Genomic DNA, 20430 nt, shown 5'->3' with positions numbered 1-20430 from the left:
AATTTCATTAAATCTAAAGAGCTTGACTCTTCAAACTCTGGTTTTTCTATTTATTTATTAATAATTTTTCCAGGCAAAGTATGGAAAAACTGAAATTTTGTACATACAAATTTTTCACGCTTTAATAACTGATCAGAAAAACTTTATGATGTCTTAAATTACTGTTTAGTGGCCCATAGAATACAAATAAATTATTTATTATGCCATATACTTGTTATAAGCCAATTTTATGAAGAAATTGACAAATAGTCTCATTATCGGTAAGCAAGATTTTTTTTGCTAAGAGTGCTACAAGTAAATGTAAAAATGGCATACAATTAAAAAAATTGATTTAAAATTATATAATGACCATTGTTACAAACAATTCTTGTGGTAAAATATTATAATTTGCGATATTTTAAAATATAATTTTCTTCAATCGCCAGAACGACTTTAAGTACTCTTTGAAATAATAAATATTTAATAATATTTGATAAATATAACAATTTAAACTTTAATAAACAAATTAGATAAACAAATCGCGCCGGGTTATTTTCAAAAGATTTCGAATTGAGTGAATCTTATCATGCAGTGTTATGCTTTATTCGCAGTCAATTGCTATTGAAAACCCGACTTTTGCTAAATGAAACTGCCAACATTCGGAATTTGTTTATGTGAATTGCTTATGAACATTTAAGTTGTTATATTTTACTAAATATGATCAAAGAATATTTTTGTAGCATTATCTGTAGCCACTCTAGCCATCAAAGAAAACTAAAATCTTGATAAAACCTTACATTTAATATTTTGTAACAAGAATTATTCATAACAATTCTTGAAAGATTTTTAGCGCAGAACATTTTTTTCTATGCGAAAAGACCAACATTTTTAATTTGTTTATGTAATGTTGTTATCAAAGGTAATTCATACATTAATGTAAAGCACTTTGAGGAAAAAAACATTTGACCGATAATGAAACTATTTGTAAGTTTGGTTTATCAAATTTGTTGATAAAAAATAAATGGAATGATAAACAAATTATTTGTATTATGTGAGTCCCTATCATTCACTTAAGCCAATATAAAGGTTTCTTGATCAGTTATTAAAGCGTAAAAAATGGTTACTTAAAAAATTTCTGTTTTTCCATACTTGTGTGAAAAATTTACTAATAAACAAATAGAGGATTCAAATTTTCGGAGAGTTGGGCCCTTGAGATTATAATGGACTTGAATTTTAAAGAAAAAATTCAAAATTAATTATTTAATTCAAAATCTCCTCTAAATTAAAATATTTAAATAAAATTATTCTTTACTTCTTACCAAATTATTACCTTAAACATTTAAATAACAATCCCCATTGCTCTAAAAAATATGTCCCTCAAATCTTAAAATTGTCTAGATTTTAAAGGTACAAAGATTCTTTGCAATGCAAATTTGGTTGTTGTCTTACATATTTTAATTATTATTATATTTATATTGAATGTAAGGAAAATATTTTCTATTAATTCTTCTGGTCATGTATATCTTTAAGTATTTTTGTCATTAAGTTCTTAAATATAATTAATTTTTTCATGAGCTACATTAATAATATTTTTCACACAATTTTTGTTAACTTTAACAAATAATAAAATCAACAATATCAGCAAAATAAATGATAGCTTTATGAAGTTTGAACTGCTTTCAAAATGTATCTTAGGAGAAGTCTTTAAGGAACTCTTAATAATTTTTTGAAATATTTCGCCAAGCGTGGAGCATGTATGAAAATATCCAAACCTATTAAGTCGATTTTTGTTTATTTACCAGCCTATTAAAAACCGTTAAAATTTGGAAATTAACAATTCCCCTCCCCATTGTCAATTTACAAATTGTTACGGGGGTGGGGGTTCCCCCCGATACCCATGAATCTGTATATTGTGTACCGTGGATTCAGTAAACACTTAGCCCGAAAAACAAAAAAGGCAAAAACTAAACGGTTCCTAAAAATATAGTGCAAAATCTGCATTCAGGAGCTTCACTTTTGAAATATAATTACTCATTTCAATTTTTTAATAAGTTGAAAGAATTAATTTTTTCATTATTATTTTCCATGTGCGTTATCATAATCTGCGTTAATCTATCCCTCCTACGTCACAAATCACCTCGAAACCTTTTACCCCCCTCTCCGCACCCAGTGGGCACAAAATTTGGCGAAACGACATAGACATATGATGTCGTAAAGTTGCCGTAAAGATGTCGTAACGATGTCGTAAAGATGTCCGCAAATTTGGTGCCCACTGGGGACAGCATCAGTGTTCTTCTAACATATGTTACTTTATAAAATTAACAAATGCTTATTTGAATGTCAGCTTTACATGTAGAAAATTTTAATTGTAGGACTATGTATTGTTTCGTAACACATTAGGATTACATTTTATTTATTTGCCTTACCATAACAAAGTAGGAAAACCGCTAGTGCAAGGACGAGCGTGCTTACACGAACCTTCGTCATTTTGGACAAATTTAATAAACAATGATTGAGAAATATTCAATGTATTCAGAATTACCAGGTATACTACTAATTATCAGTTAGCATAATCACAAACCCTACAGACACATACAAATTTCCAATATGTGGAAACCGCATGGAAGAAATATTACGACTAATTTCAAGGTTGCACGAAATTTAAAGATTGTCAACAAAATTTAAAAGGCATTTTACGCCGTTATTAGGTTGATAAAATATGTAGGTTCTTTAATGTAAAAATATCATCAGTACAACTGACTAAGAAATAAAAATTATGAACACTTGATAATTGCTTTCAGCTTCATTAGATGCGATCCCAACTTATTTAAAAAATTTTTTATAAATATTGCCTGAAAATCTGTTAAAATAAAAAAAAATAAATTATTTTTTTCATCGTGATATTTAAATGTTCCGCAAACCCCAAGAACGCTAACACGTCTTTTGTTAAACCTCTTTTGGATATAAATAAAATATTCTCATCGAATTTTTTTGTAAGGAAAAAAACTAAAATCAAATTTTAAGTTATAATTAAAGCAGAATTTTGTATTTATACAGTTTATTTTACCTTGTTTTTTTTTCAAAAATTTAATTTGCTTATTTTTAAAGTCATTTTTCACAATGGTCACGAAAACTGACTGTCCGTTCGAAAACTATTGATAACTAATTTATTCAACTTTTTAGAGTAAACAACATTTGTTAATTAATTTTTTACATATCTTATGCAGGTTTTCCAAAATTTTTTTTTTAATTTTTTAATGTTATTTTTTAAGTTCAAAATAAAAACTACGCTTCCTATCAAATAATTCTTGTTTTATCATGCGTAATTCAATAGCTAAATAAAATTTCTTATCATAAATAATATGTTTCACGATTGAAAAAGAAAAGTATCCGTCTTATCAAAAAAATTCTTTTTATTTGGCAAAGAACAATTTTTCCTGTTAAAATTTTCTCACATTCTATTTATTAATCCTATAGATTAAAATTTTTTATTTTTGAAGCAGGATTTTTGATTAATGAAACCAGAAATATTGGTCGAAATTGACTGTTTAAGAAAACATTCCTTCCCTTTTAGGTTTGAAAAGATTGTACATACAAAGCACTAAAACTACCAGTACTGATATAGGCAGACAGAAATCTTCGTAAAAATCCTGATAGGCAGATGTACATGTTATCTGCATATTTATGATATTTTTGAAGTTGCAACTCACCAGAAAGTTTAAAAGTTCTATTGCTGAGGTAAGACTCAGTCAATATAACAGCTGGACCAGCTAATTTAAATGATTTCAATCTTCAATGTAAAAAAAGTATGATTTATGGAGACATTTATCGAGACAGCCAGGACAAGTGTGCTTATTTTAATAGAGATAGATCGTGGAGAATATTATTCGAATAAACTTCAGAAAGTTGGAGGGTCAAAAGGTTGAAGCCACTAGAGGTAACTGATTAGGTCGCGAAAACCCCTGCAGAAGATCCTAAGGAGAGTCCACGTCGAGGTCTTCACGTTTAGGCGGAATTAGACGAAATGTCACAGTAAATGCCGCAAATTATTGTTTTTATTTCCATTTCTGACTGCGCTAAAGTTATACTGCTTGTATGAGTCTCTGATTTTAGTTTGCTCCATGTTACGAAGTTTACTGTGTTCCTTTTAAATACAGGGAGTTTCAGTTATTTCAGCTAGTCTACGTTTTAAGTCTCTGGCCCTCATTCAATCTCTAATAAGATCAGTAAGCCAAGGTGCCGCTTCTTTGCGTGAGCTTAAGGGAAATAGTGGCGCAAATTGGATAAATGCCTCTGTAAAGAGAGCAACAAAGCTGATAAGCTTACAGTTAACATCCTCTTGTGAAATTATAAATCTTCAGATTTATAGATGTATTTAGATTCGTGTATAAGTCTCCCATTGTAATGATATTATCATAATTAAGAACAAGCGCAAAAACATCGAACTGCAATTCCTTGTTATAATTGACATTAGGTAACAATTTGTCTTCTCCGGTTGAAACTGCCAGAAATAAATAATCGGCGTTCGGATAATTTGCTTATGGATTAGAGCTAACCGCGTGGCCTGCAAGTCTAGCGTGTAAGTAAAGGCATTCCTAAATTTCCCTTCTCTCAACTCTGTCCTGACAAAGTAGCAAATAATTTTAAATTATTGCGGCACTTGAGGGGGTATCAAGGTTCAACCATGTCTCTGAAACTGCAATGATATGATAATCACGAGAGCTTGAAATATGTTTATACTCAAGAAAATGGGTCAGGAGAGACTGATCAGAAGACGCCATGTCAAATAATAAGAGTAGGGTGACTTTCATCAAGGGTGCCCTTCTAGGGAGCTGTAAACTATGATTTCTTTCGAAGCAAGTCGAAAACTTGTACATGGGTGAGAATAACTCTCTTTGAGCTTTTCTCCTTTCTACATAATATTTTTTCCGCCACTAATACATAAATATACTTTTTGCTTCCTTATTCTCATTTAAAGCGCCCCTTTGTCTATCTGCCAAAAAAACTAAGTAAGTGCTTCTCTAATGTAGAGGTTTTTATTTTCTTGCACAGACCAACCAATTGCGCATGTTGAAAAGTCAAGGTTCTTTTTCCTCGGCTCAATAATAGTGGTACATATCTGCTGCTTACATTTTTGCGACTATAATAGACGGTTGATTTTTCAAAGGTTCCTGAAGTTAACCGTGAATCTCAAGTAGACAAGGACAGCCTGTTGAAGAGAGTAAAATTTACGCTGGTGATAAGAAAGTTGAGAGGCCTCAATACTTATGAGAAATGCATTCGTTTTGAGTTTTCCCCTGATTTTACTGGCTGTTCTCTCAAGCTAAGCATTGAAGGTTTCCCACATTGGCTTTAAATTTCTTAGAAAGAGATATCAATCAATTGATTTCAGCATCAAGACCCCTTCGTAATTGTATCGAAGACCCCAAGGCACAGGTATGTAGTAGCTATTCCTGAAGAGTTTACGTCATTAACAGCGATCTTTTTAGAGACATACATTTGTTTTGCCTGCCGATTATTATTCGACAAGAGTGACGTACATTATCCAAAATATCATTTTGTATTGCCCTTTTTCAGCTCTTTAAGATTGTTTGACCGAATGTTAGTGAAAACCTGATGTACAATAGCATTGAATTTAACGCAGTACAATAGATCGGTAGCAACTCTCGTGACCGAAATGCCACAGTTGGTACAGACATCAATGTTCGAAGGCAGCCACACTTAAGAAACTTGCATCAGGCACAACGCAAATCAGGAAACAACGAGACTGTTCTGATAGAATTGGTGACAGTTAAACACAAAATTCAATCCTGAATACGTAAATGCGGTGATTTATATTTAAATGCTTTTCTGAAAGCAGCTTCAATTTTTTTCAGAGAGCCCAAAGCTAACTAAAACTCAATAAAATATTAGCAAGCTGTAAATAGAAATTTTGTGGTGTTTTTTTTACCTTTTTAAAAATATGTAAGAATAGAAAACTAGAGAATTGGCTTCGATAATTTTATTGTATGTTTTGTGTGAGTCTGACATAAAATCCAGCTGCGACAAAAGACTGATTGGTAAATAGAAGAAAGACTGAAATCTTGGAGATCAACAATACATTACCATTTTTTCATTATTTTTAATCGCAAGTTATCCGTATCATTTTGCTCCAACTTTGTATGTAAAATAATTCAGTGAAATAAAGTGTTTGCGACCTACTGGAACATTGTAAGATTCTTCTGAGGTCAATGGCTTAACCATTTCGGTTCGCATATTGATTTTCACCCGAGGTTTCTTTCCTTTATAACGCATATATAATCCAGAAAAATGGTCAGCAGTCTCCAATATTGCATAGACTTCACCATCTGATGTAAACATAACAATTTGTTCATTGAGTGGCGGAGGCACAAATTTACTCGTAGATGGTATTTTTATTTTTGCTAAAGTCTTGAGAGGAAAAGTGTAGCTTCCAAGTTGGAATATCCGCCGCTTATTAGAAAAGCAATAAAGCCGAATAAATTCCAATTCTGCAATTTCATATCCATGATCGTCATTATAAGGCAGCCTGGCAGGTGGAGAAATGTACCTGCCAGGAGGATACGCGGCAATAGGATTTTGCGCAGGAGACCTGGCAATAGGATTTTCGGTAGAAGGAGACCTGGATCTGAACCTCTCAGGAGAGGGAGACTTCGGAGGAGAACGATTCAGGTCAATGGGTTGCCTATTGGGCAAAGACTCGAAACTCTCTCCTGTAACAGGAAGAAGATGATTTTTTTTTTATTTCGTGAGGGAAGCCAGAAAGCTATTTTGGAAAATTTGACCAAATCTCAGAATCATTTGCATGAGCAAAAATAGAATTAGTTTTATGGAATAAGTTATATTTTCCCATGTATTAAAAGTCACATATTTCACTATCTTCCAACTTGGGGCCCACATTCGACAATGCACCCTCCGGTAACTACGCAAACTTTTAAAATGAAGGACCTGCATTGATACAGATCAATAATAGTTTTATAGGTTTTAAAAACCCTTTGATGTTTCAGACTCTACACACAGGTGCGAGATTAATTAACTAAATATATTAACTTTTTTTTGTCATAGAATTTTTTTTTTTAGGTTTATCATATCCGCCCTTTTGATTCTTTTAAGCGGTGATATTTGTAAATCCGCCTTTATAACGCCAATTTATATCACTCTGCGTAACTAATCAAAACAATTTGAGAGCAATATAAGGAAACAAGTAAATCCGCACTCACTATCATTTTCGACCCTCTACTTCAGAGGACCTCCTTCATAATTTTGCTAAAAATGCAACTATTTTGTTATAAAGGCATCTTTTTGTGGTAGAAAAATCCAATGATTTGAACTTATAGTACATAGATAATGTTTAATTTTTGTTGTTCAAAATTATCTATTTTAAAAAAAGTCGTTCCACTTTTTATTGAAAATAAATTTTACTATCATAAACTTTCTTGGTCCATTTTTGTCGCGAATTAAACTGATTTAACTACAAATTCAGCAAGTTCGTCAAAACTTGTTCTTTTTTCAGTTGTAGATGTCTCTGGTTGGTTTCTTTTCGTAGACACGATAACTTACGAAAATATTTACGGATCAAATCGATCTTCAGCACACTTTTTTTACGTCCTCAACAAGAGGAGATAGTGAACCAGCCATTTTTAATAAAAATTAAAAAAGTTAGAGCATTTTAAAAGTTTTTGGGATATTTACAAAATTGATCGAAAATCAAAATTTTAAGCAAAACAATAAGCGATGTTAAGTAAGGTCAAGAAAAAAAAACAATGTTTTTTTGGAAGTTCTACAAAATGATTATTAAAAATTTGTTCATTTTCTTAAAAAATTATAACTTTAAATGTGTATTGTACAAAAAATAATGAAAAATTCCATTTTGTAGCCAAATTATGCAAAATAAGAAAAAAGATTTTTAAAAAATAAGTTGTGAAAAAAAAATGATTTGACAAAAAATATTTACCCAAAAAAAAGCTACAAATTTTTTTAAAATAATTTTTTGATAGAACACGTACTTTTGGTTTTAAGTATGTAAATGATAGTAAAAATAAAAATGAAATATTTGGAAAAAGCAACAAAACGTACCCAAAAAAATGTTATGGAAAAAAGTTGTTCACCCAAAAAATAGATACCAATTTTTCAAAATTCAGTACATTCTCAAGATTCCTGATTGAAAAAGGTATGACAATTGACCGAAATTTGATACCACAACATTTAGCTTTCAAAACAAGCGACGCAAAATACGAAAGAAGTCTTAAAGAGAAATTATAGCTCATGAAAAATCCTACCAAATGTCACTTAACCATTTTTCGATCTTTTTCTTTGATCTTCAACTATACTTAATTATGTATAAAATTCAGAATATGGAAACCCACATAAATACTGCAATCTAAAACAGATCTTTTTTATTAGGTACCATTTAAGCATTCTAAACGATAAGAATAATTATCCGAGCGCAAAGCGCGAGGTAACCCATTATCGAGCGCAAAGCGCGAAATTCAACATACGATCACCCTACGCGCGCCAAAAATTGCGAGCGAAGCGATCCACGTGTGACGACAATGTGTTGACCCGTTTCCAATTCCAAATTACTCTCTCGTTCCGGGTGCATGTTGACGACCCTTTTCCAATTCAAAAGCGCTTTATCTATATTAATCTCAAATGTGTTTTTTCTGTTCATAAATAATTCGTTCAACCGAAAATGTGAATATTCCGTGTTTTGAATAATTAATATTTTTAAATAAGAATTTATCTTTTGCAGTTGAAGATTGAAATATTAATTTAAAACTTATATTATTTTATTGAATCTAAATCCTTTCGAATTAGCAATGCACTTTAATTTGAAAGCCAATAAGACTAATTTATTAGAAGATTGTTGAATTTTATATTGCAATAGAGACGCTTTGTCGAAAAGGACTAAATGTTCATAAACACAGTCAAATTATGAAAAAAATTAAATAAATTTTGACCCAATACTAGCATTTTTGACACACTTGCTAAATTTATAAAAAAAAGAAAGCACAATGAATGGTAGATTTACCTGTAAAAATTACAACAAAACTCAAATAAAACTGTTGAATTATTTATATTTATTATTATATAAAGAGGCGAATTCTCCAGAAAAAGGGTCATTTTATCATTTTAATATATATATAAGAATTTTTAAACTAAAATACAAAGAAAATAGTTAAATTAAAAATTAAAAAAGAGGTTTAGCTTCAAATACCAAATTAATAGTTCATTTTGCAGTGTATGATAGAGAGGGATGGATGTTTGAATTAAAATAAAATAAAAAGCCACGAAACCCATTCAGCCCCCCCCCCCCCCCTATACATTTTGATCATTTTCTTCTAACAATTGTTGCTTCAAAACTTCAATCGTTCCTTCTTTTTAATTTTAGCTTTGCATTTAAAGAAATCTTAATTATTGAAATATGTAACTTTTAATATTTGCAGTAGAATTTATATTATTTTGAGTACTCTTACCACAAAAAAGCAGAAAAACAGCGATTCTACGGATGAACGTGCTGATACGAATCATCAACATTTTAGAAGGATTTCCTGATTGCTGAGTGAAAAATATTTAATATATTAACCACAGCTATGCATACTAGGCGGCATCAATTTTTATTAGCTACAAAACCTACAGAATTACAAAAAATTCCAATATGAAGAGACTACATGGAAGAAGCATTATTATATCTTACAAGGTTTAACAAACTGTTTGAATCGTCAACAGCATTCCATTGACTTTGTGAGCTGATATTTATTCAATAAAAGATAAAGGTTCTTTATTCAATGTAAAAATTATTACCAATGAAATTGATTGAGCAAGAAAAATTCTATATATTCTATATTTACCAATGTTCTGTACGTTTTAATGCAAAAAAATTCTACTAAATAGTTGAATTTCTCATTATGAGACGTAATTTATAATAAATAATAGTAAAATTTTCTTATTGGATTCTATAAGTTCAGTTTACATTTAAGAGAAAAGCGCCAACAAGGTTTTTAGAGGAGCAAAGACGAAAAACTCTAGTATCCACAATAATAAGTATGAATTTCGAGGAATTTTTAATCCTTTTCAAATATATATTATCTTTAAAAACTATACATTTTGTTTTCAAATTTTTCAGACCAATGATTTGAGACTTATAAAGTCTTTGAAATTTCAAAAGTTTCATGAAACCTTGAACCCCTACACCATAAAAAATAAGTCACCAAAATGACTCTCGAGGAAAAATCAGCCTCGGCTAAGCTCGGTGGAGTTCGGATGGAGTGGGCTGTTAGTTCGACTCACTAGTTTGTCGTGTGCATCACGAGCGTGTGATTGCTCGATGCTTGGCGAAATATTTCTAAGACTTCTAAGATTTCTTCCTAATATTAAGTTATATAAGTTATATATTAAGTTATAAGTTCTCCTAATATTTACAGCGCAGCAATCTAAGATTTCTCAGTGAGTAGCCTCTCGCTAAAATTTTAACAGAAGTCCATAATTTTAATTTATGTTTTTTTGTAAGTCCGATAAGAAATCCACCTGCCAAAAAAGACTGACTGGGACATGGGCTGAAGAATGAAATCTTGAAGATCAATAATACATTGATATTTTATTATTACTTACAATCGCAAGTTATTAATTCGTATATCACTTTGATTCGACTTTGGATATGACATAATCTAATGAAATAGAGCGTATGCGGCCTATTGGAACCTGAAAAATTTCATCTGACGTCAATGGCCTTATAATTTCGGTTCTCATGTTCATCCTCACCCGGGGTTTCGCTTTTCCACGAAACAGATACAATCCAGCCAAATGATTAGTCATCTCTAATATTGCATAGATGTCACCATTAGATTTAAACATAACAATTTGCTCATTCAGTGGTAGGAGCACATATTTACGAGATTGTGTTCTAATTCTACCAAGCGTATTGCGAGGAAAAGTGTACCTTCCAAATTGAAAAATATAGTGCGGATTAATATTAGAAGTAAGTCGAATAAATCCCATTTCCTCAATTTCATAACCGCGTCCGTCATTAGAAGGCAGCCTGGTAGGTGGAACATTAACTCTGTCGGCAGGGAACGTGGTGAGAGGATTCTCGGCAGGGGCAGACCTGGATATGGAATTATTAAAAGGAGACCTAGATCTAGGCCTCTCAGAAGTAGAATTGGATCTGGGGCTCTCAGGAGGAGACCTGGTTCTGAACCGCTCAGGAGAAGGAGACTTTGGAGGAGACCGATTTAGGTCAATAAGTTGCCTATTAGGAAAAGACTCAAAACTCACGCCTATAACAAGAAATTGAAGATTATAGTTTTTTTTTAATTCGTGAGGAACGCTAGATTGCTTTTTTGGAAAATTTGACGAAATTTAAGAATCCGAATTTTTGACCTAAATTGTATAACGCATTCTAGAAAAACTACCATTGTAAGCATTGCATGGGAGGTCATCCGATTTAACGTTAAGGTCTCAGATAATGTTCCGAACGTTACCGGATGATGAATTTTAATAGAGTTAGCAAATTTCGCAACAGACGTGCAACTATTTCGTTTTTCAGATCCATGAATTCTATTTTGATTAAAACTCATTTTTTGTTCAAATTCCACCAAATTAAAAATAACAACCATGAATTGTTTACTACAAATTAAATATTTAAATTCGCAATTGAAGAAATAGACTTTTAACAGAAAAACAAAAAACGATGTTTGAATAGAAAATTAAAATATTAAATGAAAAAGACTCAACTTTCAATGAAAGAAGTTGGATATTATGATTGGGTTTTATTAATTTAGTTTGCCTTTAAAAGTAAGAACCACAGAAAGTAGAAATTTTCTTGAAAACATGAGTATGTACAGCCTATTTTTAGATCTCTGTTTGATGTCATATTCTTTATCACCCCCTTCCTGTTCAAATTCATAAAGTGCCACAAAAACTAGCTCCTTCCTACAAAATTATCAGTATTATTTTTACTCTACGGAGAGTAAAAGATCAAAAAGTTAATTAAAAAGTTAATTTAGCTCTCAGCCAGAAATATTAAAACAAGAAAAAAGTACAGGTTTCCTAAAAATCCACAATAATCTCTGTCCCCCCCTTCAGTATGCTTCGAACATATGTTTTTTTAAAAATGCCATGCCTGCTTATTTCTAATGCTAATTTTACATTTAGAAAAATTTTAATTGATGGATTATGTAGTATTTTACATTTACAATAAGATATACATTATGTTGAGTGCCTTACCAGAAAAAATGAGAAAAAGAGCGATTGTAAGGATGAGCGTGCTAAAACGAATCTTCATGATTGTAGTAAAATTTCCTATACAAGGAGTGAGAAAGATTGAATATATTTGTTAGTGCTATATATACTAGAAACTTTTAGTTATCATCGTCACAAAATCTACAAAATTACGAAAATTTCAGTTATGTGAAAACTACGTCGAAAAAGTATTACGATATCTTTCAAGGTAACAAGAACAACTTAAATCAACAACAAGATTTAATTGGTGTTTTTGTGATAACGAAATATGTAGATTATTCATCGAATGTAAGAATTATTATCACTATAATCAACTGAGCTATACATATTCTGTATGCGTAACAATTTTTATCAGTTTTAGTATACGTAATTCCATTTTTTTTAATTGTTATGAAAATCGCCCAATAATATATTGAAATCCGCACAAATATCGGGAATATCCCGCACTCGGGAATGAGTTAAAAAGAAGTCATAGAAGACATTGAAAAATTTACTTTTAAAATTGAAAACAGTTGAGTTGTAGAGAATGTTTTCCCAAAGACAATGAGCCGTTATTGACTAAAATGCAATCTTGTTGCAAAAAGTAGTAAGAAGCAATGATCAGAAAACATTTAATCGCAACGAAAAAATAGTTAAAGTTAAAGTTTTTTCTTGTGTGAATTTCAACATGTTTCATAAAAATGTTTTCTATTTGGAATGACATCAGTTATGATATTTTGCTTCCTAAAATTATATAAAAACTTTTTTTTGTTAATATCTGACTTTTGGCTTTTAAATTAGCCAATGCTTTTTCAAATAACCGAAAACTCGAAATTTATGATTTTTGTCTCTTTTTTTTTCTTCAACCTTCGTTTCAAATACAGCTGCTGGCTTCACAATGAATATGATGTTGCTCAGGATTTACTGAAGGGATGGAGCTCAAAACATAAATTTTCAACAAACAGTAGCAATATTTAGGAATGTAAATTTGTATTAAATTCAAAAATTGTGATGTAACTTAAACATATACTACAGAAATTTGTTAAAACTCAAAATAAGGACAACTTCATTCTACGTAGTCAGAATAAAAAAAAACTGTCTCAATTATAATCCTTGAAAACGGAATTATTCTAAAAGAAAGTTCCAAATGAAAAGTACGGTTGAATGCAAAATGTTTTAAAATTCGGAAATGAAGAATGTTTAAAACATCCATTAGACTTTTAGAAATTCCACAATTTCAATGTTGATTAGAAAGTTTAAAGTTATAAATAGGAAAACTTTTATAATTTAATGCTTCGTGTGAAACTTCAGAATTCTAAAATTGTAAAGATTCGAAAAAGAAGAAATTATTCCCTTTATAATAGCAATTTTTTTTATGGAGCTTTCATGTTCAGACTTGTTGAAAAATTTGTCGAATACAAAATTTTCCAATTGAAAGTACATACTTTCAATTTCGAACGTTTCTGTACAATAATTTGATTTTGAAGGTCCACAATATCTACATTGTTTACAATACAGAAGAAAAATGTTTTCAATGGTGACAAAAAAGATGAATTTACTTGTTAATAATAATTTTTTTTTACTTTCATAAAAATAACTAATGTAATTAATTTTTAATTAAAAATAAATCTTCTAGGTTACAAAATTCTTTTTCCTTGAATATATTCATCTTTTTATTCGAAAATTCAAATATTTTTTTTAATGTTGAACTCTTGTTACAATAAATTCGGCTTTGTACAAACTTGTCTTTTTGGCTTAAAAATATATAAAATGGGTAGAAAATAAAAATGTTTTGTGGCACTTACACTTTATTGTTAAATATTCGTAAGTTTGGTTGATAATTTGACTATTTTTTGGTACAAAATTCAACTATTTAGTTAAAAATAAAACTATGAATTGAAAAATTTAACTTCTTAGCAAAAAATTAGCTTCTTTCTTAAAATGATATAATTTTCTAGTTGAAAATTCAACCCTTTTGAAGATGAGTCGCCTTTTTTCTTCGTAGTATTAACAATTTTGTTAAAATAGTGAATATTTTGGCGCACATTTGTATTTTTTAAAAATTAAAATTCACATTCTTTACAAAAAAACTTTACTATAGAATTGTCGGTCTAAAATTTATGTTTTTTTAGTATAGAAACTTGTACTATTTGTTTGATAACTTGTCTTTTTTTAATAAACAAACCTTTTTGGATAACATAGCATCTTTGTGGTTTATTATTCTGTTATTTGGCTACATGTCGTACTGTTTTGTTGAAAACTTATGTTTTGAGTTTGATCCCTTCAATTGATATTAATTGATCTGTTTGGTTAAAAATGCAACTATCTGGTTTGACGCAAAATAGTGCATCAATCCTGAGCAACATCACATTCATTGTGAAGCAAAATGCTGTATTTGAAACAAAGATTCAAAAAAAAAGAGAGAAAAATAATGAATTTCGAGTTTTCGGTTGAAATTATGTAAAAGGAATTGCTAAAGAAAAGGCTGCGAATTGCATACCCTATAAGTGTATTGGAAAGGAAAGGAAAGAAAAGGAAAGAAAAGAAAGAAAAAAAAGGAAAAAAAAAGGAAATTGTATTGGAAAGGAAGGAAATAGGGTGTTAGATTATTAGGTGTATTTAGATTCTGTTTTGAATCTCAGTTATGAACACCCTGATTGCTATGGTAGCGAGTCTAAATCCTGTAGATGGATGAGAATAACTCGCCTTGAGCCGTATTCCTTTCTACGGAGCATTTTTCCGTCACTGATCCATAAGTATTGAATTATATTTTTCCTTCTTAGCTGAAGGGTCCCTTTGTATATCCACCCTAAATACGGAGTTAAAGCTTTTCTAATATAGAGAATGTACTTATCTTGACCGAATTTTTTGGGCGGTAGTTGGGTGACTTGTAGATTTGCTCTAGTTGGATTGAGTCCTTTAATATTTAGAAGACTATCATTCCCAAGGTGGCCTCCGAGCGCATTAGAAGTCTGGCCCACAATTAGCTGGAAATTATCTGAAGTTTTCTCATGTAAACAATGTATCTCAAGTGCTTTGTCAAGGGCAGTCTGATCGAGAAAGTGACATTTAAACTTTAAATAAAAATGTAGAAAGATCTGAGTCAGTTCTCTATTCTTAAAATGCTTAGTTTCTTCTAGTACAACTTGTATGTCTGACGTGTGTGATGCTACAGTCGTGTCAAAAGTACTGATGCAAAATTGATTGTTTGTGAAAGCAGCTATTCAACGAGAGTGGTAAATGTTTCCCACAGTATTTTTTTTCTTGCCTTTTTCATTAAGCTAAGATTCTTGGACGAAATATTAGTGCAAGCTTGATGAACCAAATTATTGCATTTAACGAATTGCGATAAATCTTGTAGCACCTCTCATGACAGAAATTATACGAATACGAATACTTGGAAAACCAGCAGCAAGCAACTAAAATTCTCTTTTGCAAAATCAACACAGTTTTGCATTCAATGGAATGTTGGGTAGCAACATGCTTAGTTTATTTTAGAAAATAATTTTGAAATCAGAACCTTTTGCATTAGTAATCTTTTGAAATAGGTTACAAGATCGATCAAACCAGACACTGGAAGAAAGCTACCTTTTGGTTAAAAAAACTTATTTTCATCAAAGAAAAACCGGCAAATAATAAACAAAGCAAGAAACAAAATTCATTTTCAAACCAATTATGTATCTCCAAAAATTAAGAAGTTCATATTTACTCAACATAATACTCGAAGTAAAATGTAATAGATGTTATTTCAATCAACTGTATATTATATATTAATATGCCATAATAAAATCATATTATTTAAATAAATTATTTTCTTCGCTGATTCTTTCTTCTTCAACGCAGCTTCTACGATTCTAGACTACCGGCAGTATATTTCATTTTGTTTGTACTATACAACTCTGTGAAAATTCTAACGTACATTTAACTTTCATCGATCAGTGCTTGTAATTAATTATATATTCTATTATGCGTACTGTGTTCCTTAGAGGACTGATTAGCCCTAGGGGTTTTTTGAAATAAATAAAAATACAAAAAAGATATTTTCATTTTGAATAAAGAGCAGTTTGATTTTTCTCGGAAGACAAATTTTTACAAAATGAGTCAATTGTCAGAGAAAATAGATTAAGGGGGGTTCCTACTTTGTTGGGTAAAAAAAAATCGTTTTTTCTTTTTCTTTTTTTTCTTTTTGATAGAAAAACCGGTTTCGATTTTAAGCTTGTTTTTCACGAGTGAGAAGGGTGGCTTGTATGGACCATCTTTCTTTCTTCATTCTAGTCTACTTTGTGCGCTGTAGTGTGTAGATAAAGAAAACATTTAGATTTTTTGTTTCAGATTTTTTCTACGTCGGACAGATCTTCCACCAGTGAGAAAAGTCGCCGCCGACCACCCGCCATTGACTGGTGCCCCCATCCCCCCTTTTTATGTAAGGACCCAACCAATTTTGTAGTACTACAATTAATATGGACAAGCAATTGTGAAAAATTTCAGCCTATATTTTATACTTTTCTCAAAAAATATTCCCAAAAAGACAGCCGGATTTCGGCCCAACAAAATAGGAACCCCCCTTAATCTTCAAGCAAAAAGTTCCACTTCAACCAAAAAAGGAAAAATGTGTTCAGAAAATGGTTATCTTTATATTGAAAGAAAAATTCACAACGTAGTTGAATTTTTAACAGAGAAACGTAATTTTTAACATAATAATAGGTACACTCCCTTTTTCAGTACGATAATTTTAGTTTGCCCTTAAGTGAAAAGCGAGAAAACGATTGAATACGGGAAAAAAGGAAAAACTCTAGCGGCTGTTATAAATATATAGGAATTTTTAAGGTATTTTTATTGCTTATTAAACATACATTAGCTTACAAAACTAGACGTTTTCCTTTGAAAATAAAGTTAATTTCTTATTTTAAACTTTCCGATTTCAGGACACCTACGCATCTTAAATTCAATTTTATATCATATTATTATTAATAATTAGGTATTAATACACAATAAAATATTTAAAGTTATTTCTCAATAGAATTCTTTAAACATCTTTAATTATTCCGCCCTGTTATTTAATATGTATCGTGTGAGCCTCACATTAATCATTTTGATCCAACTTTGGATATCAAATAATTTAGTGAAATAAGACAAACGCGACCTACTGGAACATCATAAGCTTCGGCTGCGGTCAATGACTTAACCATTCCGGTTCGCATGTTTATTTTTGCCCGGGGTTTCTTGCCTCTATAACGCTCATACAATCCAGCGAAGTGATTAGCAGTCTCTAATATTGCATAAATATCACCATTGGACGTAAATATAACAATTTGTTCATTAAGTGGCGGAGGCGCAAATTTAGTCGTAGTTGGTATTTTAATTCTAGCATAAGTCTTGGTAGGGAAAGTGTATCTTCCGAATTGGAATTTTCGGCGCTGATTACTACAGGAAGTGAGCCAAATAAATTTCATATCTGCAAGTTCATATCCATTCCCATCATTAGAAGGCAGTCTGGTAGGTGGAACAATGATCCTGGCAGGAAGGTACGGGACAAGAGGGTTCTCGACAAGGGAAGACCTGTATCTAGACCTCTCACGAGGAGACCTGGATCTGACCCGTTCAGGGGGAGGAGACTTTGAAGGAGAATGATTTAGGCCAATTAGTTGCCTATTAGGTGAAGATTCAAAACTCAGGCCTGTAACAAGAAATCAAGAATTATTTTTTTTTTTTAATTCGTGAGGAAGGCTAGAATGTTATTTCAGAAAATCGGACCATATTTGAGGATCAGTCAGGTAAGCAGAAATAGAATTTATATGGTGAAATAACTAATATTTTTCAGGGTCTGACCAGAGAGCCGTCACATCATAATTTGAATTGAGGGCCCAAATTCGATAACGCGCCCCACAGTACAAATTAATAATAAAATTATAGTTTCAAAATCGCTTCCATATTTTTGGCTCTGCACTCAGCTACAAAACGAAACTTTCTAAATACACGGAAACTCTTCTATACCACCGACTTTGGGGCTGACGGTGGGTGGTAATTAACTCATTATAGCCCGCTCCGATTTTTTTGCTCACGCCTGAGTGCTCGCCTGAGTGGCAACGGCAGACCCCACGCAACTCCTGTTACACCTAACTGCGGCGAGGCGTAAATTCTCGGAAGTGCTATAGAAGGGGGGTTATTGAAGGGTTTCACCGTATATTCATTTTTTTAATTTTAGACCATTTTTTAGGTTGATCATGCTAGCTTTTTTGTTTCTAGAAGCAGTGATGGTTGTACATCTGCCCTTATAATGCCACTATATGTAGCTCTGAGCAATTAATCAAAAAAATTAAAAGCAATGTAAGAAGACAAGTGAATCAAAATTTTTATAAAAAACAAATTGTTGCTTAAACATCAAAATCGTCCGACAAAATCACTTTTATTTTCAATTTTCAATTATTGTAGTTTAAAATTCGTCTATTTTTAAGAAAAGTTGTTCCACTTTCTGTTAAAAATTAATTTTTCTATCATATGATTGAACTAGTCCATTCTTTGTCGCGAATAAAATGTTTCAGCTAAAAACTCAGGAAGTTAGTTGCAAAATGATTCTTTTTTAGTTACAAATGAAACTTTTTGGCTTTATATTCTACAATTTAAAGAAAAAAATTTTGGTGATAAATAATTATTTATATACACATTTTCAGTGGAAAAAATTACGATTTTTTCAACTAAAAATATGTACATTCCTTTTTTTTATTCATTGATATTTAAAAATGAAAATATACCTTTTTCATTTGCACATTAAACTAATAATTAAAAAATTGAATTACTTTTTTATGTTAAATCCATTTGAATTAGCAATGCAGTTTAATTTTTAATCCAAAAAGCCAAATTATTTAGAAGACCGTTGAATTTTACTTTCAAGAGGCATATTTTATTTAAAAAATTACAAATGTTCAAAAACACAGTTAAATATTTAAAAAATGAATTAAAATTTCACCTAATGGTTGCATTTTATACAAAAAGTTGAATTTATTTTTAAAAAAGGAAGCTTAATGTAGAGTATATTTTATTGTAAATCTTTTTGAAACATCAACAAAATCGTTTTTTTTTAACCCAAAAAGGCGAATTCTCTAGCAAAATTTGTATTTTCCAATCTCAATACACAAATGAATTTTCAATCTGAAAAAAAAATACAAAAGTTTAATTAATATTCAAAATCGATCTGACTTCAAATGCAAAGTGAATGTTTTATTTTGCAGTTGAAGCAAGGAGAGGGATCTTTGACAAATAAAATGTTATTTTCGTTCTACTGGTCGTAAATTTCTTTTACATTCAGTGCAAAAAACGAGAAGAGTGGAAAAGTGTACGTTTGCTAAGTATAAAGTGCGAAAACTGAGTTGAGATTCTTCACTTGTGACCTACAATTACAATTTTTTATTTTTTCAACTATTAAAAAAAAATTAATATTCCCATATTTATTTTCAATGTGTGATATCATAATCGGCGGTAACTTATCCCTCTTACGTCACGAGTCACGACGAAAACCTGTCTACCTCCTCAGTTTAAATCAAAAATATGTTGCTTCAAAAGTTCACTGTTTGTTTATTTTGAATGTTAGATTAACATTTAGAGTAATCGTAATTTGTTGATATATTTTATATTTAATATTTACATTAAGATTTATATTATTTTAAGTTTTCTTACCACATAAAAGCAGGCAAACCGCGATTGTGAGGATAAGTGTGCCGATACGGATCTTCATCATCTGAGGTATGTTTTCTAAATGATAAGTGAAAAAGATTGAATATATTTATCACTGCTATATATACTAGTTTTTTCCAGTTACCATTGCAACATAACTTACAGAATTATAAAAATTTACAATGCATGCAGACCGCGTGGAAGAAGCATTACAATATCTTTCAAGGTTGATCAAACAGATAAAATCGTCAAAAACATTTTATAGACTTTGTAGCTGATTTTCTAATAATAGATGCAGGTTCTTCATCTGATGTAAAAATTATTATCAGTAAAATCGATTTAGCAAGAAAAATTTCGAATGCCTGATAATTGTTATCAGTTCGAACAAATCTGATCCTAATTTACTTTTTATTTTCGTGCAGGTTGCCCGCAATTTTGTTACAATCGACGCAGGAATTAGGGAATTTTTCCATTATGTTATTTTGGTTTTCTGCGAACTACGTGAAGTTGAATGCATATCTGCTTTGAGAAGAAAGTCGCCTG

The 20430-nt window shown here is 30.8% G+C and overlaps 1 protein-coding gene across 1 annotated transcript; it reads right to left on the bottom strand.

The window, feature by feature from the left end:
* Nucleotides 1-17217: 17217 nt before the first annotated feature.
* On the bottom strand, nucleotides 17218-19976 carry LOC117170279. The gene is made up of 2 exons (XM_033356945.1): nucleotides 19891-19976; nucleotides 17218-17893 (listed from the first exon to the last, which is right to left on the bottom strand). Exons 1-2 carry the CDS (start codon nucleotides 19949-19951, stop codon nucleotides 17304-17306), a joined length of 651 nt encoding a protein of 216 aa, XP_033212836.1. The 5' UTR covers nucleotides 19952-19976; the 3' UTR covers nucleotides 17218-17303.
* Between the last annotated feature and the right edge of the window lie 454 nt (nucleotides 19977-20430).

The sequence above is a fragment of the Belonocnema kinseyi genome, chromosome 3 (genome assembly GCF_010883055.1).
Source record: "Belonocnema kinseyi isolate 2016_QV_RU_SX_M_011 chromosome 3, B_treatae_v1, whole genome shotgun sequence".
NCBI classification, from domain to species: Eukaryota; Metazoa; Arthropoda; class Insecta; order Hymenoptera; family Cynipidae; genus Belonocnema; species Belonocnema kinseyi.
The sequence above is the reverse complement of the archived record's forward strand: the minus strand, read 5'-3'. Positions and strand labels throughout refer to the sequence as shown.